The 19,635-nt window shown below is 44.9% G+C and overlaps 3 protein-coding genes across 3 annotated transcripts; all 3 read right to left on the bottom strand.

The window, feature by feature from the left end:
• Positions 1-78: 78 nt before the first annotated feature.
• On the bottom strand, positions 79-549 carry LOC136515121 (protein PXR1-like). The gene is made up of 2 exons (XM_066508814.1): positions 237-549; positions 79-152 (listed from the first exon to the last, which is right to left on the bottom strand). The coding sequence occupies exons 1-2, from the start codon at positions 547-549 to the stop codon at positions 79-81; spliced, it is 387 nt and encodes a 128-aa protein (XP_066364911.1).
• Positions 550-1,035: 486 nt separating this feature from the next.
• LOC136515120 (protein FAR1-RELATED SEQUENCE 5-like) lies at positions 1,036-1,683 on the bottom strand. Its single transcript, XM_066508813.1, has one exon. The coding sequence runs from the start codon at positions 1,681-1,683 to the stop codon at positions 1,036-1,038; it is 648 nt and encodes a 215-aa protein (XP_066364910.1).
• A 16,003-nt stretch (positions 1,684-17,686) lies between these two features.
• On the bottom strand, positions 17,687-18,979 carry LOC136515119 (uncharacterized). The gene is made up of 5 exons (XM_066508812.1): positions 18,962-18,979; positions 18,475-18,555; positions 18,256-18,378; positions 18,028-18,138; positions 17,687-17,905 (listed from the first exon to the last, which is right to left on the bottom strand). Exons 1-5 carry the CDS (start codon positions 18,977-18,979, stop codon positions 17,687-17,689), a joined length of 552 nt encoding a protein of 183 aa, XP_066364909.1.
• Positions 18,980-19,635: the final 656 nt, after the last annotated feature.

The following is a 19,635-nucleotide window of genomic DNA, read 5'->3' as shown; positions in this document are numbered from 1 at the left end:
CAGAATATCCTACTGATTACAAGAATGACATAAATAATTTTGCCAATACAATTGACATCAAGTCCTTCTATGTAATCATCATGATGAAGTTGGTTCTGTTGGAGCTGCTGTTGTCTCCTTTCTTCTCTTTTTCTGAGGCTTCACTGGGGATCCTGTGAACAATAATTGGTTGTAAATGCATTTAAGTTCTAGTTTTTGGTTTCAAATCATTGTGTAATTTTGTAGTGCAGGGTTACCTGATGTACTATCCTTGTCTTTGGGTTTCTTGTTTTTCTTTCTTTCTGTAGCCGCCATCTTTCTTTGCGCAGCTGCCATCTTTCTTTTTGCGATCGCCTTCTTTCTTTCTTCAATCGCCTTCTTCCTTTCTTCAGCTGTCTTCTTCTTTTCTTCAGCTACCTTCTTCTTCTTCTCTTGCTCCAACCTTTTCCTCTCAAAATATTCTATTCTTGTCCTGAATCTCTTTGGGATTTCTGGCCTTCCCTTTGTCTTTATTCTTTCTGGGTCCTGAATGTCTGTCTCTGATTCATCACTTTCTTCTGGATCCGCCATACTGTAGCCATCTTCCATCACTTGTTCTTGTTGCCTGCTGTGTCCTTCCTCATGACCTTGTTACTGATTGTTACCATCAATTGTCTGCTGGGTGCCAAAAAGCACATCCAGTTTGACATCCAGCTTGCTGAACTTGGACAAGAGGTACTCCATTGATTTCTCAGTTTTCGATCCTTTTGAATTCAGGATTGTTGACTTCCTAGATAGCACATTGAACCTTAGCAATGCACTTGTTGCAAGGGTCTCCTCTTGCTCTCTTCTAACATGCACTCTTGTGCTCTTCTTTCTCCACCTATCCTTTATGTATTTTTCTGGAATTGTGCTTATTTCGTTCTCAATGATCACTTTTAGGATATGTGAGCAAAGAATTCCATCTTTATTGAACTTTGCACAGATGCAGCTGAATTCTTCATTTCCCTCTATCAGATCAGTCTGAATTGTATATCTCCTGATTCTGTGCACATTGTGGATTTGGTTGCTCTTGGGCTAGACCTCAAAAGTTTTCCCTTCCTCAGTCTCCTTGCAGCTTAACCTTGCTGTTGCCTTCAGCTGTACCTGGAACTTCCTGAATATGTTCCGGTTGTACAGCTCAGCAGCTTGCTGTTCAGTTGTGTACCCAAAAATGAATTCCTTGGGTGTTTTCTGGTTGTTGTAGCTTTCTTCTAGCCTCTCGTTTTTGTTGATTGTTTCAATGACACGATCGTATTCTTGTATGAAGCCCATCATGCTATATGTCGGCCCAACATTGTCCTTCATCCTCGAGTTCATGGACTCGCTTCTGGATGTGGTTTGGATGAATGGGAAGAAGTCATGCTTGAAGTAGATAGGAATGAACCTGTGCCTCGTTTGCCACATTTTAGTCATGTACTTGTTATTCTGCAGATTCTTGTCTTTGATCATCTTCGCCCACAATGTTTTAAACTCTTCAATTGTGAGGCTATTGTTTATTATATCCTCAAAATCCTCATATAGGCCTTCATGTTGTGAGAAGACCTTTGTGTTTCTGTTGTAACACTTGCTCTTGATATGGAACATGCAGTTTCTGTGAGTTGCATTGCTAAATACTAGCTGAATTGCAGATTTCATCGCTTTGTCCTGGTCAGTTATTACCGTCACTGGGTGCTTCCCTCCCATTGCTTCCAAGAATTTTTCAAAGACCCACAGAAAAGTTTCTATGGTCTCTGTCGGTGTAGGACCCACGGGATTCCCCGCAAGGCTGGGAGAAGACCTAGTCTAATTAGGATTCTTCCCCTGTAATCTTAGTAGCAGTACTACTCTATAATCCTACTAGGAACTCTCATTGTAAACCGACTAGGACTCTGGCCTCCTGACTATATAAAGGAGGGCAGGGCTCCTTGGATTGGGAGTATAGAACAACAATTGTACAACACAACACCTTACAATCAATCCAACGCAAAGGCTAACGCCAACTGGACGTAGGGCTATTACTCGATCGAAGATCGAGGGTCCGAACCAGGATAAATCGACTATCTCTTGCATTAACCGTCGAGTTCCGCATACGCTGAAGCCCGAACATACTGCTCCGAGGACCCCCGTGGCAGGCTATCGGTGGTAAAACATCGACAGCTGGCGCGCTAGGTAGGGGCTTTCGGCAACTTTGCATCCAAGAGCTCGATGGACCTCGACAACATGATCTTCTCAAAGGGATCAATCTTCATCTTCGGTTCATGGATCTGCGAGGCAGGCGACGATGGCAAGCTCCAAGGCCGTCTCCTCAAAGATTCAGATCATCATCAAGACTCTTTCATTTCGACGACAACGACAGATTAGCTTGCCGGAAGATTCACGCAACTCGTAATGTCCAATCCAACTCGGATTCCACGACTTCATGCATCCGATTCAAACTCAAGTTCCGCTTCCAAGACAAAGTCTTATCTGAGTTCTTTCGGAAAACCGAGTTCTTTTCTGACAAAGCTCCGGAACATGATGTCAACCTATTAAGAATACTACTCGGAGTACACTCAGAGTACTTCATAGAAGTCAGGTCCTCTTCTATTCGGACCCCACAACATGGTGACATCTTATCAGACATGGCACGAAAGATCCACCTATCCCGTGCTTAGAATGCCATTGAAAGGAGCCCAGGAAGGTTACGTTTTAACTATAACATCTCAAGACTGCATCGTTCACTGGCCAGGAACTGTTTCTGAGGATGACGGCACCCAACTAGTCGACGATACGACAATAGCAACTCTACCCTACCAAGAAGGAGATTCGATCTATGACCTTGAAACCTCTACTGAAGTTATCAATAGCTCCAGCAGTACGGAAATCAACGACAATGACAGAATAACTCACGCTAGAGAAGTATTCATGATTCGCCGTCCTCGATCACCATTGATTCCCCCAGAAGTACCCAACGTGAGGTCTTCAGATGAATCCAAATCCAACATATCACCATTTATCCAGGGGCACGGTGGTGAGACTGAGAGTCAGAGGCAAGCAAGAGAAAGAAAGAACAAATTGAAACAAGGACGTCAGCGCCGTGCTAAGCAGCGAAAGGACACTTGGATCAAATATGAGTCAGACCTAGCCGAGTACAATAGAAGAAAGTCAGAGCGAGAAGCCAAAGAAGGACGAGCAGCGAATACACCCTACGATAAGATCCGAGAAGCACTAGAAGAACTCAGGGCGACTTCATATCCTAATGAAAAACAAGAACAGCTCTGAGACTTTCTCCTATCAATAGTCCTTAGGGCGCATGATGGAAGGGCAACATCTCATGAACAGGAAGATCAAAATCAAAGGAAGTCCGCTTTCGAAAGACTTAGACCAAGTGGAAGTCTCAACGAAGAGAGCCGAAGAAATCATAGTCAAAACAACCGAATCAAACAACCAAGAAAGGCCAGAAGCAAAGCACCTACTCGGACAGCCACGCAGAACTACTCTCACCAAGACGACAGTTAGCAAGAAGGGGGCGCAGAATCAGAATATACAGAAGCTAGAACGCACGATAGATTCCCCTATTTTGCAAACAGACTTGCTTTAATATGACTACCTCACAAGTTCAAACTGTCCAACCACTCCAAGTATGATGGCAAGACCGAACTAAAGCAATGGTTCAGGATTTACTCACAATCGATTGAATTGGCCGGAGGAGACGATGACATCAAAACCTTGTTCTTTCCCATGGCCATAGAAACCATGCCACTTCAATGGTTTAACAAATTGAATCCAGGATCAATCAGAAATTGGGAAGACCTACAAAGAGCTTTCTGTGAAAATTTCATAGGAATTATTACACATCCAATCACCCACGCAGAGTTAAAAGGACTCAAGCAGAAAGGAGGTGAAAGTCTTAGAAATTACTATCAACGATTTGGCGAACTACGAGCTCAAGTACATGACATCACACAACGAGAAGTAATCGAAGCTTTCTCTCACGGAATCATGGCTAGGTGGCAATTTCAAGACTTCTGCAAAGAAAATCCAAGAAACAACAAAGAATTCAGACAGACAGTGGAAAAGATAATTACTGCAGAGGAGAAGACACGAGAAAGATTCCCGGATAGAAACAACAGAGACAACCCGGACAGGCAAAATCCTTGAAACAACAGACATCAGGAGAGAAAGCGAGGTCCAGACAACACAGTAGCAATGGTTGACAAATCAAAGAAATTTACCAAGCCCAGAAGATATGACGACATTGAGAACATATGTTGCCCCTTGCACCCTAATGGAAAGCACACCATCGGAAATTGCTACACCTTCAACGAAAGATACACTAGAGAAGATAGCAAGGGAAACAATAAAGAAGACAATCAGAAAAAAGAAGGAGACAACCATGAAGACAAGGGATTCCAAAAATCCAGAGGGACAGTGGCAGTAATCTTTGCCGGGGTTCCAGATTCTAGAAGCAAACATCAAGAAAAACTAGCATTACGAACCATCATAGCAGCAGAACTTGCTACACCAAGATATCTCAATTGATCAGAGTATCCAATCCAATTTTCAAGAGAAGACCAATGGACCAGCGTAGGAAACGCAGGCCATTACCCACGGGTTCTAGATCCAACCATTGCCGGTATGACTGTTATGAAAGTACTAATCGACGGAGGAGCCGAACTCAACATTATTTTTTCAGAAACTCTAAGGAAGATGGGACTACAACTCGCCGGGATGATCACACCAACAAGCACACCTTTTTATAGCATAGTACCTGGCAAGGCAGCAATGCCACTTAGACAAATCACTCTACCGGTTACTTTTGGGACTCCCTCGAACTACCGCACAGAGTTCATCAAGTTTGAAGTCGCGGACTTCGATTCATCATATCACGCAATCCTCGGGCGCCCAGCACTAGCGAAATTCATGGCAATACCGCATTATCCGTACCTATTGCTTAAGATGCCAGGGCCTAACGGAGTTCTTTCTCTTTGGAGTGATTTAAAGCGCGCATTTGACTGTGATGTTCAGGCAATCCAAATTACAGCAAAAGAACAGGCAAGAAAAGAAATAGCCACTATCACCGTAGAAATAAGCCAAGAAGAACTAGAGATACCGGCTAAAAGACCAACCATCCTAGCACCACCAAAAGAAGCTGACGTCAAGCAAATCGACCTGGGCACCGGAGATCCCTCAAAAACGGCAACCATCAGTGCACACCTATCAGCAAAATAGGAACTCGCGCTCACCAACTTTCTTCGGGACAACAAGGATATCTTCGCTTGGAAGCCGGCCGACATGCTAGGGGTCCCAAGAGAGTTGGCTGAGCACAGAATTGATATCAATGAAGGCTCCAAGCCTGTGAAACAATGACTATGACGATTCTCTCCTGACAAGAAGGCAGCAATTAAAAAGGAAATTACAAAACTAATGGTAACCGGATTCATCGGAGAAATCCTTCATCCAGATTGGCTAGCAAACCCAGTTCTAGTACAGAAAAATAATACGGACGAGTGGCGCATGTGTGTTGACTACACAGATCTCAACAAACACTGCCCGAAAGATCCGTTCGGGCTACCATGCATTGATCAGATAGTTGATTCAACAATAGGATCTGCCCTATTATCCTTTCTTGATTGCTATTCCGGATATCACCAGATCGCATTAAAAGAACAGGACCAAAGCAAGACATCTTTCATCACTCCGTTCGGTGCCTACTGCTACAAGACCATGTTGTTTGGACTCAAGAATGCTGGAGCCACTTACCAAAGAGCTATCCAAACATGCCTTGGTGACCAGATCGACGAAAACGTAGAAGCATACATGGATGACGTGGTTGTAAAAACAAAGAACCTGGATGCACTGATTGAAGACTTAAAACAAACCTTCGAGAATCTGAAAAGGTGGAGGTGGAAATTGAACCCAAACAAGTGTGTATTCGGAGTTCCTTCAGGACAACTACTCAGATTCTTGGTCAGTCATCGCGGAATCGAAGCAAGCGCCAAGCAAATTTGAGCCATAACAGAGATGGGCCCTCCTCGAAGCGTCAAAGATGTACAAAAACTAACAGGCTGCATGGCGGCACTCAACCGTTTCATATCAAGACTCGGCGAAAAAGGGTTACCTTTCTTTAAACTACTAAAGAAGACAGACAAGTTCGAGTGGATGGAAGAAGCCAATGAAGCTTTCAAGAAACTTAAGGCATACCTCACCTCCTCACCAGTCCTCACACCTCCAAAGAAAGACGAAGACATGAAGCTATACATTGCAGCAACTTCTACTGTAGTCAGCACAGTGATAGTAGTAGAAAGAGAAGAAGAAGGGCGCGTGTATAAAGTACAATGCACAGTATACTACATCAGCGAAGTACTGTCAGAATCAAAAATCTGGTACCCGCATGTGCAAAAACTACTCTACGCGCTACTGATCACTTCACGCAAGCTTCGTCACTATTTTGAAAGCCACAAGATTACCGTGGTGATAGATTTCCCACTCGGAGACATCTTACACAACTGAGATGCAACAGGGCGCATATCTAAGTGGGCGGTTGAACTCGGTGCTCTCAACATCAATTTCACCCCGCGGAAAGCAATCAAATCTCAAGCCCTTGCTGATTTTGTTGCCGAATGGACAGAAATTCAACAACCCGTGTCAAGCACCATCCTTGATCATTGGAAGATGTACTTTGATGGATCACTCAAGCTAGGCAGAGCCGGTGTAGGTGTCCTCCTAATTTCTCCGGACAGAAAACAACTCAAGTATGTCCTTCAGATATTATGGCAAGCTACCAACAATGAAGCAGAATACGAAGCTCTCATCCACGGGCTACGAGTGGCAATTACCCTCAGAATCAAGCGATTACTCGTATACGGCGATTCGGCAGTAGTCATCAACCAAGTCAACAAAGATTGGGATTGCACCAAAGAAAACATGGGTGCTTACTGTGCTGAAATCCAAAAACTCGAAAAACATTTCTAAGGATTAGAAATTCTACATGTCCTGCGGGATTCCAACATTGCAGCAGATGTCCTTGCCAAGCTTGGATCAGACATGGCAGAGGTCCCACCCAGTGTGTTCATAGAGGAGTTATCAGCCCCCTCTATCAAACAACCCGGTGAAATAACCCCTCAAATCTCAGCCAAAGGCACCCAGATCTTGATAATCACCACTTCATGGACCCATGTTTTTATTGATTACATGAAAGAGAATAAGTTGCTAGCGAAAAAACAGGAAGCCACACGAGTTGTTCGCAGAAGTAAGAATTATGTCCTAGTAGGAGACAAGCTCTATAGGAGAGCCACATCATCAGGAGTACTCCTAAAATGTGTCTCATTTGAAGAAGGCAAACAAATCCTAGACAAAATACACTCAGGTTGCTGTGGAAATCACACCGCTTCAAGAACACTAGTCGGCAAAGCATTTCGCACTGGTTTCTACTAGCCAATCGCTTTGAAAGACGCAGAAGAACTCGTTAGAAGGTGCAAAAGTTGTCAGATGTTCGCAAGACAGGCTCATGTGCCAGCCCACAACCTCATCTGCATACCACCTGCTTGGCCCTTCTCCTGCTGGGGGCTAGATCAAGTAGGACCTCTCAAGAAAGCAAAAGGTGGATTCGAGTACATCTTCGTGGCAATTGACAAGTTCACCAAATGGATTGAAGTCAAACCACTAGCAAAATACAGCGCAACCAAAGCAGTCGAGTTCATCCAAGACATCATGCACCGCTTCGGCATGCCCAATCGAATCATCACATATTTGGGTTCTCCCTTCACAGCCATAGAATTCCAAAGTTGGGCACAGGACTGCGGTTTCAAAATAGATTACGCATCAGTCGCACACCCAGAGGCCAACGGACAGGTCAAAAGGGCAAACAGACTCATACTAGCTGGATTAAAACCAAGACTGTATGAAGAACTAGTAGACTATGGATCAAAATGGATTGAAGAATTACCCAAGGTTGTATGGGGGCTACGGACTCAAATAAGCAGGGCCACCGGATACTCACCTTTCTTCCTGGTGTACGGATCAGAAGCCGTACTACCCGTAGACTTGATCTGGACGTCACCAAGGATAGAGCAATACGACGAAGGAGAAGCAGAACACACCCGAAGATTAGAACTCGACAGTGCAGAAGAAGTCAGAGTAAACGCTACCCTGCAATTAGCAAGATACCTCCAAGGACTAAGGCGCCACTACAACAAGAATACCCAGTCTCGATCATTACAAGTCGGAGACCTAGTACTAAGAAGAATACAAAAAACCGACGGACGCCACAAACTACTCAGTCCATGGGAAGGTCCTTTTATCGTCAAAAAAGTCATCGGACCGGGCACATATAAGCTCATAACTAAAGACGGAAAAGAAGTCAACAATACATGGCACATCAGTCAGCTACGAAGATTCTACGCATGAAAACAACTCAAGGGAAAATATGTATACAAGACACAAGAGATCAACGTTCATGATCAACAGAGATAGCGCTCACAAAAAACATATGTATCATTGTGACATATCAATATTCATGATCAATAAAGATGATTCTTTCTCGACAAACATATGTCTCATCATGGCTTTCCCTGAGTTGTTTATTAAAAGCAAAATGGCTGAAAAGACGCTTGAGCCCGCCGACGAGGGTAGCTAACAAGCTAACACCCGAAATAAAAAGCAAAATGGCTGAAAATACGCCTGAGCGTCCCGGCCGAGAGCAAAATAGCTGAAAAGATGCTTGAGCCCGCTGATGAGGGTAGCTAACAAGCTAACACCCGAAATAAAAAGCAAAATGACTTAAATTACGCCTGAGCATCCTGGCCGAGAGCAAAATAGCTGAAAAGACTCTTGAGCCCGCCGATGAGGGTAGCTAACAAGCTAACACCCAAAATAAAAAGCAAAATGGCTAAAAATACACCTAAGCATCCCGGCCGAGAGCAAAATAGCTGAAAAGACGCTTGAGCCCGCCGATGAGGGTAGCTAACAAGCTAACACCCGAAATAAAAAGCAAAATGGCTGAAAATACACCTGAGCATCCCGGCCGAGAGCAAAATAGCTGAAAAGACGCTTGAGCCCGCCGATGAGGGTAGCTAACAAGCTAACACCCAAAATAAAAAGCAAAATGGCTAAAAATACGCCTGAGCATCCTGGCCGAGAGTAAAATAGCTGAAAAGACACTTGAGCCCGCCGATGAGGGTAGCTAACAAGCTAACACCCGAAATAAAAAGCAAAATGGCTGAAAATACGCCTGAGCATCCCGGCCGAGAGCAAAATAGCTGAAAAGACGCTTGAGCCCGTCGATGAGGGTAGCTAACAAGCTAACACCCGAAATAAAAAGCAAAATGGCTGAAAGTACGCCTGAGCATCCCGGCCGAGAGCAAAATAGCTGAAAAAATGCTTGAGCCCGCCGATGAGGGTAGCTAACAAGCTAACACCCGAAACAAAAAGCAAAACGACTGAAACTATGCCTGAGCATAGACCACAGCAATTTCAAGACAAGACCCTCCATCTACTTGTTCCAAATAGCAAGAGGCTCGGGGGCTACACTGGAGATACCCAAGAACACAAAGATCTACATATAACGAGTCGTTTACATGGCACAAAAGAAGGCCAAACAAGCACTCGACAGATCAAGAAAGGTTGTCAACACAAAGATCTACATATAACGAGTTGTTTACATGGCACAAAAGAAGGCCAAACAAGCACTCGACAGATCAAGAAAGGTTGTCAACACAAAGATCTATATATAATGAGTTGTTTACATGGGACAGAAAAGTACTCGATAAATCAAGAAAGTTTGTCAAGATAGCGCGCAGAGTTGTTTACAAGGCAAACACAAAAGCAAGACAAAGTACTCAGCAAGTCAAGTAACTCTGACCAATTGGACAAATCATCCAAGGAATAAACAAGGCATCCAGGCAAAGAAGACATCAACAAAAAATCTTCATTCAAAAAGAAGTATAATGTCATATTACAAGGCACGGGCATTGAAGGGACCGTGACGCCTAAGAGGGGGGGGTGAATTAGGCAACTTAAAAATTCTAACTCTAAACTATGGCCTCTTTTTCTAACCCTAGCAAAACCTATGCAATAGATAAACTATCTAAATGTGTAACTACGGTTTTGCTAGTGAGTTGCTATATCTACCACAAAACAAGTAATGTAAACAATGTAAATGCGGAAGCTAAAGAGCAAGGTAGAGATATGCAAACTCCCGTCGATGACTCCGGTATTTTTATCGAGGTATCAAGAAGCGCGCAAGCTTCCCCCTAGTCCTCGTTGGAGCCCCTCGCAAGGAATCCCTCGCAAGGGCCAAGCTCCCGGTTGGGTAACTTCGTGGATAGCCTCAGGCCTTCCCCACGCGCAAGTGGGTCTTTGACGTGCCTTCCGGCAAGCCTCTCCCGGATGCTCCCCGCCGTCTTCACTATCAAGCTTCCGGCCAAAACACCGTGGGCCTTATTCCCTCCGGTACACAATGGCGGCCACACCACAAATACGATTGGTGTGATCTCGCAAGACTTCAAGCCCCTCCGATGTACAACAATGGTGCTCGCAAGCACCGAGTGGTAAGAGGTATGCAAACCTCACTAAACACTAGGCAAACACCTAGAGCAAGCGCATAAGCGGTGGTCTAATCAACCTAAGCACTTCGCAAAGCACTTATGCTAATCACCTAATAAAACACTAAGCACTATGCATGTGGAGATCACTAAAATGGTGTACCAACACCCTTGGTATGTTTCCTTAACTCCACCCACGTCACATGGCCGGTTGGGGGTTGTATTTATAAGCCCCACTGAGAAAGTAGCCGTTGGGGTCGAATTCCCACGAAATTGCTACTAACCGGATGCTGAATCATCCTGACCGGACGCGTCCGGTCGTCCCGACCGTTGAGCCGGCAATATACTGATCGGACGCTGTCCAGCGTTCGGTCACCTGCCACCGGACACGTCCGGTCGTAGATTTGCCGCTCTAGAACTTTACTGTAATCGATCGGACGCTGTTGTCCTGCGTCTGGTCGGTTGCCTCCAGCGTCCGGTCCAGTGTCCGGTCGCCTGTATGTCGAGCCACTCGCCCAACGTCCAGTCGCAGCGTCCGGTCCTACATCCGGTCACCGCAGTGAGCTCATTTCTTCGCGATCTTGCATACGGCTTGGTTCCAATCTTCATGCTTGGACTTTGCTTGATCTCTTGGGTCTTCTCTTGTGCTCCTAAGGTCTTGCTTGAGGTGTTGATCATCGGATCATCACATCGCCTTTGTCCAAGTTACGTCTTGCACCCTATTGAGCTACAAAATAAACACTTGCAAATTTATTAGTCCAATTTGGTTGTGTTGGTCATCAAACACCAAAATCCAAAGTAAATGGGCCAAGGGTCCATTTTCCTTACAGGCATAAAGGTCAAATACATCAAGTGTCATCATCAAGAGAAGAGATAACAATATTAAGATTATCTACAATTCTACTAGCTAAGTCTTCAACCTCAGGCTCCATCCTCTCAACGGCATCAATGTATTCTTGACTATCGGCTTCCTCTGCTATCTTGGACAAAGGAGCCACTGGAGCAAGAACCCGGACCTGGGCCAGGACATTCTTGGTACACAGTTGGGTGCACCTCTTCACAAACTCTTGGAAATGAGTCGGAATTTGAGGAATCAACTGAGCCCAAGATTGCCCATCATCTGCTGGTGTTCGGAGAACGTCGGCTACTGAACGAAAGGATTTCCACAAAGCTTTCTAGTTTTCAGTTGCTGTCGCCAACTTACCAGACAAGTCTTCAATAGTTTTTTGGGCCTATACAAGATCTCTATCAGCTCCACGCCTAATCAACTTAGCAAGCGCAAGTTCTTCCTCAGCATGAGTAATTACCTCCTCAGCCTTGTTGTGACTAGAACGAACAAGAGTCTTCATTTCATCAATGCCCTCCGAGAGCTTCTGCTTTTCAACTCGGACAGCTGGACAAGGCAACAAACAACAAGTCAACAGAAAGGAGAGTTTGAATGTAGAAGGAAACAAAAAGAACCCGCAATACCGTTGCACTCCTTCTTCACGGCCTCCAAGTTCTTCATGGCCTCTGAATTCTTTAAGGCCTCCTAGATAGCGGCATCCCTCTCCTTCTTGGCCTCAACAACCCTGGCACAAAGACCTTGTTCCTCCTTCTAATGCGTTTGACGCTCAGCCTCCATCTCGGCCTGGCAGAGACCCAGCTCTACCTTCAGGGCGCTCAACTCAGAAGACAACTTCTTCTCGGTTTCCGACGAGAAGAAGAAGCCGATATGGTCCCGAGAGAAGGACTGAACAAAAATAAAGAGAGAAAAAAGGCATAAGAATAGGAGAAAGACGAACATCCAAAAAAAGAACTTCAGAAAACTTACTTGGAGTTTTTCTCCAAAAGAAGTTGCAAAGGTTGCGAAGTCTCCCCAAGAAGCGGTCAACTCTGACAACCGATGAGTGGCATCAAATTGATGAACCACATCTTCAGTAGAAAGAGGAGCGGAGGGAGAAGACGGCTGATGCGGAGAAGACAAGGTCAAGGACACATCATGGGAAGTCCCGGCTACCTCCCTAGATGAGTCCACCGCAATGGCCATGGTCACCTCCGGGGCAACCAAGTCAGCAGCAGCGTCATCACCAAGAAGCCTCGTCGCCCCCACAACCACTTCACCGATAGCGCGCTGCGAGTCCTGAGGCTCGGTACTCGATGGCACAACAGAGGGCTAGCAAGAAGTCGACAGAGGGACGAGAGAAGACGAAGGCCTGAAAGTTGATAAAGAAACTCGCCAATGAGAACAAGAGAAAAGAAGAACAGAAGCAAAGAGATGAAACCAGAATCCACTCACCCGGCTATCTTCTTCTTCGTAAAACAAAAGGAAGACCTCACAGGAGGAACCACGGCGGCAAAAACGTCCCCGTCACTCGGCGGCAGGAGCGGTATAGCCGGTACCGGAGCCCTGAAAGAACTCGGTACCAGAGCTATGGAAGAACTCGGCTCCGGAGCTATAGAAGAACCTGGTGCAGGAGCCTCAAAAGAGCTCATACCCGACGACCGCTTACTACAAAAAGATCAAAACCAAAGTCAAAACAAAAAGAAGGTTTCAAGTGCAGGGAAATAAAAAAACAACAACTCACCGCCGCATGATAAGGGGCACATCATCGTCCTCTTCTTTCTCAGTCTCGACCAAGGCCACCATAGCACCAGCTAAAAAAAGAACAAAAGAACTTGTTTCAAGACAAAAACAAGAAGACAAAGGGACAGAGTGTATTAATATGCTCACCTAAGAGCATGCTAGCTACAACTAGAGTACTTGGACGAGTACTTGGCTGGCGAGACTTCTTGGAAGCAGGTAAACCAGATGAAGAACCATCCGCTCGCCCCCTCTCTGAGACGCTATGAGGACCTTGAGGGACTGGACGAGGAACATATTCTTCATATACATCAACAACTCCGAAAGAAACTCCAGGAAACATGGTGGTGATTGGGAACTTACTGGTTACAGAAGCCCCAGCAAGTTTCTCCCCAGTATTCACCATGGCAGGGAGGACATCAAGGGGGATCGGGTCAACAAAGTTGCGCCCCAATTCCTATGAAAAGAATAAAACAATAAGACAAGGAAAAATAAGCAAAAATGGATACAACAAAAGAAATACAGAAAGTACCCGCATGAAGAAAAAATAACTTACAACTGGAGGCGGGTTGCTGGTAGAGAACTCAGAGACAGTAAGCGGGACAACGCTTGCTCCTTTCAACATCTTCTAGAGACGCTCGAGAACCTCCTCGTCGGTCAACTCAAGGGCGGGGACCATGCGTGAAGGATCCTCAGCCCGAGAGTACTCGAAGCCAAGGTTCTCTCGCTCCTTTAGAGGCTAAACACGGCGACGAAGAAAACTTGAGACGATTCTGAAACCGGTCAAGCCCTGCTACTTCAGAGTGCTTATCCGCTCAAGGAATGGCTGGATCGCCTGGAGCTCGACTAGAGTCAAGGAGTTCTTTTCCCACTAGTCGTTAACCGAGGGACCAGATCCAGAATGCACGGCAAGAGAAGGAATCAAATTGGCGGCATAGAATCAATCAGCATGCCAATCCCTCATAGAATCAACCAGGTCATAGTCAAAGAACTTGCTTTTTAGACCCTGGCGAAACTGAATCCCACAGCCGCCAAGAACATTGGTATCTTCACGGCGGGGTTGAGGCTTCAAACGAAAGAAGTAACGAAAAAGAGAAAGGGAAGGAGAAATTCCAAGGAAAGCTTCACAGAGATGTACGAAAATAGAAAGGTGGAGGACGGCATTGGGAGTTAGATGGTTCAGACTAACCCCAAAATAACTAAGAAATTGATGAAGGAAGGCGGAAGCAGGAAGGCAAAGTCCAGCACGAATGAAGGAGACAAAAAGAACGATCTCACTAGGACTTGGAGCAGGGACCCGATGCTCGCCTGGAACCCTCCATTCAGCAATGGCCTTGCTCTAGATCAAACCATCGCTGACAAGTTCCCAAAGCTGATCTTTAGTTGTTGCCGGAGCCAGCCAAGCTTTCTAGGCAGCCCTCATGGCCACGAACTCCTAGTTCTCGATCACAGAAAGAGACGGCTCCTCATCCACGAAGGTTGCCTGGGACTTGCTCGCAGCTTTCTTCCTACCCATGTACTAACGGAGGCAAGAAGGAGCTAGGGGAAGAGAAGGTTTGGACGGCGGCGCTAAGATGGCGGCGGCAATGGCGACGACGGATTTCTGAAAGCTAGGGTTTCAAGGCAAGAGAAGGGCAGTAAAGAAAAAGAAGATGAAGGGTCTTTAAATAGATTTTACAGCGATAAAAATGGCCCACCAGACCCGTTAAAACACCGTGTGAGAACACAACGGTCCATTTACTGACACAGCTAAAATGATGGAGGGCACAAATCCACACAACGATGCAATTCAACGGGCAGATTTTAGACTTATCCATCCAGCACTACGGCGGAGTTATCAGATTACTGCAAAAAAACATCCCGTCAACCATGAAGAAAAGAAGGGCTACCTCACAAGGAACGTAAGAACTCGGTTCTTACGAAAAGAACTCGGGAATCTCATGAACAACCAGGACTATAGCAGAAAAATAAATGACAACTCAGAAGACAAGATTCTTTCCATTGCAAGCGACTTTAAAAATAGAAGATTACAAATCTTACAAGACCCAACGAACTCGGTACCACGAAAAGCAAAGTAGCAAAGAGGAACCCGAATATGGCTAGGCTCTGGAACGACTACGTGTCCCAAATTGCTACTCGGAAGGACAAACCGCCCTCGGCTACACTGTTTTCTTTAAAGGACGAACGCAGTGTATCCAAGGCGGAAATCAGCAGCACGGCGGGACAACATGGAGCAGAGAAGGCCAGCAGGCATCTGTCTACCCAAGACCGATGTGATGCTAGATATGGTGTTGATCTGCACCGGACAATCTCAGGGCAGTCGACGAGGATCAACCCAGAACTACCACATGAAGAAACGAATCCCACATCACAAGACTTCCTCCAACTACCGCCACGTACATCCTGGTACATTGCTACTGCGGGATTAGCCTACCTCTAATCCCTGTCACAAGACTTCCTCCAGCTACGACAAGACACATAGGAACTACAAAACATGCCCGGGGGCTGCTGTACTTCACAAACTACCATATTCATGACTACGAAGGTTTCAACAGAATGTTCAATGGATCAAAACAGCACTCTAGGAGGGTATTTATAGGCCAAAGGAGCGGTGCACATGGACCAGGAGCACCAACAAAACAAGCCTAACAAAGGACACAGTGAAAAGACATAATTCAATGAAAGAGGACTCATGTGAGAAGTAACAGTACTAAAAAATAAGCATATTTGGGGGAATATACCAACACAGTACAACCCGTGAACAAAAGGCATTTACACTCAACCACCACCATACAACTACATCTGACAACAGCAGACTACCAGAGAATACGCCAAGACCCTACATCCGAGTTCTTCAGAACAAAACAACCCGGATATATGCTCAGGAGCTGCAAAAGGAAAGGTATACAGTTCTTTTGAACAACTCAGATTCAAGACCCTCCAACTTTTTGTTTTAAATAGCAAGAGGCTCGGGGGCTACACTCAGTGAGTGCACTTTTTCCTTCAAAAAAAGCGCACGTCACTCAGAACACTTCTTCAAGACAGACGACTTCAAGGCCACAAGATAAAAAGAACCCGGACACAGCTAAATCAGAGCTCTTTTCGACAAAGGACCCGGGTATATGCTCGGGAGCCTTTCGATGAAGAATCAGGATGATTTCAAGAAAAGACCCTCAAGCTCCTTGTGCCAAACAGCAAGAGGCTCAGGGGCTACATTCAAATAGGAGTATTTTTTTCTTCAAAAAAGTACACACTACGCAAAGATCTCACGAAGCGCTACACGGTTTCGCTCAAGAAAGCACTCGGATGATGCTTGTTCCCGCTCGACGAGACTTGAAAGAACAAGACGAGGCTTCCAGAACTCAACCATGAAGTGCTCGGGGGCTTGTCGGTGCGGGACCCACGAGATACCCGCAAGGAAGGGAGAAAACCTAGTCTAATTAGGATTCTTCCCCTGTAATCTTAGTAGCAGTATTACTCTATAATCCTACTAGGAACTCTCATTGTAAACCGACTAGGACTCTGGCCTCCTAACTATATAAAGGAGGGCAGGGCTCCTTGGATCGGGAGTACAGAACAACAATTGTACAACACAACACCTTCAATCAATCCAACGCAAAGGCTAACACCGACTGGACGTAGGGCTATTACTCGATCGAAGATCGAGGGTCCAAACCAGGATAAATCGACTGTCTCTTGCATTAACCATCGAGTTCCGCATATGCTGAAGCCCGAACATACTGCCCCGGGGACCCCCGTGGTAGGCTATCGGTGGTAAAACATCGACAGTCTCATCATGCAGGAAGGCGCAGCCAAACAAACAACTTTGTGTGTGCCCCGTTATGCCCATGAATGGAGAGAAGGGAAGGTTGTATCTGTTTGTCATGAAGGTGGTGTCGAAGCTTATACATTCACCATACTCTTTGTAATACTCGATTGAGCAACCGTGTGCCCAAAACAGGTTTCTGACTCCCCTTTCTTCATCCAGGTCCAGCTTGTAGAAGAAGGATGGATCTTCAGTCTGCCTCTTTCTAAAGTAATCCAGCACCTTTGTCATGTCTGAGGCCTTGATCTCTCTGTTGATTTTTGTCCTGAAGTTGCTGATGTCCTTCTTCTTCATCGGCAGGGCTGTGGGTCCTCCTCTGAGGTATGACAGTATGCTCACCATTTGTCTTGTCGGGATGTTGTTGTCATTTAGCGTCCTGATCAGCCCCTTCTCCATATCAGTCATGTATTTGTGCCCTGAGAACAGTGTGTCCCGGTCTCTAGGTCGTAGTTCATGGTTGTGATCCAAATCTTGATGCATTATGAACCATGGACCTCCTGCCCGTTCCTCCCTCAGTGTTACTGTACAAGGACACTCTAATTTTCCCTGGACACTGGTGTTCCTTTTGGCTGATGTCTTCTTTCCAATCTGCTTATCTACCTCTGCTTCTTCTTCTTCAGTGGACTTTTGTTGATGTGCTTTGCCTGAATGGGTGCATTTCAGTTCTACTTTTATAATCTCGTTGTCACTCTTCTTAGTTGTTGTCCTCATTGAATGTTTTACAGCAAATTTGAAGCCAGCCAGAAAAGCATAGAACCTACATAAGTGTTCGGCAACTGCTCTACTCTCAAACTTCTATAGCGACTGAGGTGTGTATGCGCTGTCAATGGACCCATTATTTCCTTCTGATGCAGCAACCTGCTCTGCGATGATGAATTCATCAATCTCCTCTTCTGTCAGGAATTGATTGTCATTGGAATTGTGTTCATCTTCTGTTGCAGTTGACGCAGCCTCTGTGGTTCTTGATATTGGTGCATTGATGCTGCTGAAGCCATTTTCTGACGCTGTGAGTTCCTGTTCATGTAAATATGTTATTAGCAGTGTGTAGTTTTTCAGATCATTGGAGTTTTGCATTTGCAAACATTCACTGCGTACTAAAATAGGTGTAGAAAAGAATAATTATTTTTTTTGTTTACCTCATCAATGTGCATATTGTTGAATATGTCAATTTGCCAATGATGATTTTCATTTTCAGGTATGTCCTGGAGAAAGTTTGGTATTTCTTCATCATAGTGACCACCAAAATCCTGTGTTGTACACAGATAAGTCAATTCTTCTTTGTTTGATGGTTGTAGTGCATTACTTGTATTCAAGCAATTTTGCTGATGCATGTGTGGCAAATTGTTGTGTTTGTGGACATGTACCTGGTATGCCATCCTTGAGTCTGATATTGATGAATCTGGTTGGGGTGCTAAGGTTTCTTCAAGAGCATTCATGTCATTTGCAATTAGCATGTCTGTTAACGATCCTTGTGTCGCTTCATGTACCTATAATAATTATTTTAGAAATTGCACTTGTTCTAAGCTGAGATTACACAATCTAGCACTAGTAATTTTACACATGTTTGTTTTGTAATTATGTACCTGCATGGTACCCCTTTCTGTGTGATCAATGTCTTCTTGTGAGCTCATAATTTGCTCAAGCATAAGCTCAGTCAAGCCACCCTACATGGAAATAAATTTCTATTCTTTTAAGAACATGTATCTGTTCAGATTCTATCAATCTCAGCAATGATTTGCTCACCTTTTTTATTGTGTATGGGTTGAAAAGGTGACTTGAACTAGTTGTGCCTCCAAATATCTAGAAAGGATCTAAGTGTGCTGTCATCGTAGCTTCAATGTTAATTGAGTTGGATAATGTTGCATAGTCATCGAATCTGCTTGTTGTCATGTACAGCCTGTTCTGCTTCATTCAAAAACTAGATGTGATTAATTGTTGTTTCTGCATTTGTAGCAGATCATGGAGAAAAGTACATAATTTTGCAAATTCATATTAGGAGATGCATTCTGTGTACCATGTATCCAATTGAACAAATAGATGGCCATTGTCTTATGTGAAGAGAACTAGTACCTGGTTCATTTGAGCCATTTTCTTCGGTGCTTATTGCCACTTGTTGATCCCTTCAACTGTACTGAGATCATAGTTTTGTTGTGAGGTGTCCTCCATATTTTGAAATCTGTTTTTATCAAGAGCTGAGCTGAGCTGAGCAAGCAGAGATACTGACATATGTGTAATTCGATCTGTTGCAGGGACAGTTTTGCAGAGCACTGATTGCAAGGATCTAAGAACTGGAAGTAGCAGAGTACACTAAAACATGTGTCCAGTCTAGGGATTATCAAAGATTATTCAAAAAGGTAATGTAACCATCATTCTACTCTTTTTATCTACTGAATTGCAATCTAAAGAAGGAAAAATTGTTTGCACAGATTGATTTCAGACCATGACTTGTTTGATGATGCCATATTGCAGGGATCTAACTCAGCAGATGGATGGATGTCTGTTGTACTGACCTTGATTGATGTTGAGGTGAGTCTTGCCTCCTTGGATCTTGAGATTTCCCACGTTCCCTCATGGTTTGATCTGGTTTCTCCCCTTTTTGCCCTGCTGTGCGTGAGGAGAGTAGAGCTCCTCCTCACGAATAGATCGGTCGATCTGTTTCTGTGTGCGTTTGCTTCTCCACCAAGTTGGTGGGTGTTTTAATGGACTAAGTTGTTTTCTATCGGGCTGATGGGTTTGGGCTTTTT

Source organism: Miscanthus floridulus, chromosome 17 (genome assembly GCF_019320115.1).
Source record: "Miscanthus floridulus cultivar M001 chromosome 17, ASM1932011v1, whole genome shotgun sequence".
In the NCBI taxonomy this organism is placed as follows: domain Eukaryota; kingdom Viridiplantae; phylum Streptophyta; class Magnoliopsida; order Poales; family Poaceae; genus Miscanthus; species Miscanthus floridulus.
The sequence above is the reverse complement of the archived record's forward strand: the minus strand, read 5'-3'. Positions and strand labels throughout refer to the sequence as shown.

Bases quoted from the DNA above. Each gene is read 5' to 3' on its own strand.
- LOC136515119 (XM_066508812.1), bottom strand. The intron at 18,379-18,474 runs GTACATAATTAC...TAATTATTATAG, and splicing joins CAGAAAGGGGTACCATGCAG to GTACATGAAGCGACACAAGG. The intron at 18,139-18,255 runs GTACATGTCCAC...TGTACAACACAG, and splicing joins ACTCAAGGATGGCATACCAG to GATTTTGGTGGTCACTATGA.
- LOC136515120 (XM_066508813.1), bottom strand. From the start codon at position 1,683: ATGGGAGGGAAGCACCCAGTGACGGTAATAACTGACCAGGACAAAGCG.
- LOC136515121 (XM_066508814.1), bottom strand. From the start codon at position 549: ATGGCGGATCCAGAAGAAAGTGATGAATCAGAGACAGACATTCAGGAC. The intron at 153-236 runs GTAACCCTGCAC...TATTGTTCACAG, and splicing joins AGACAAGGATAGTACATCAG to GATCCCCAGTGAAGCCTCAG.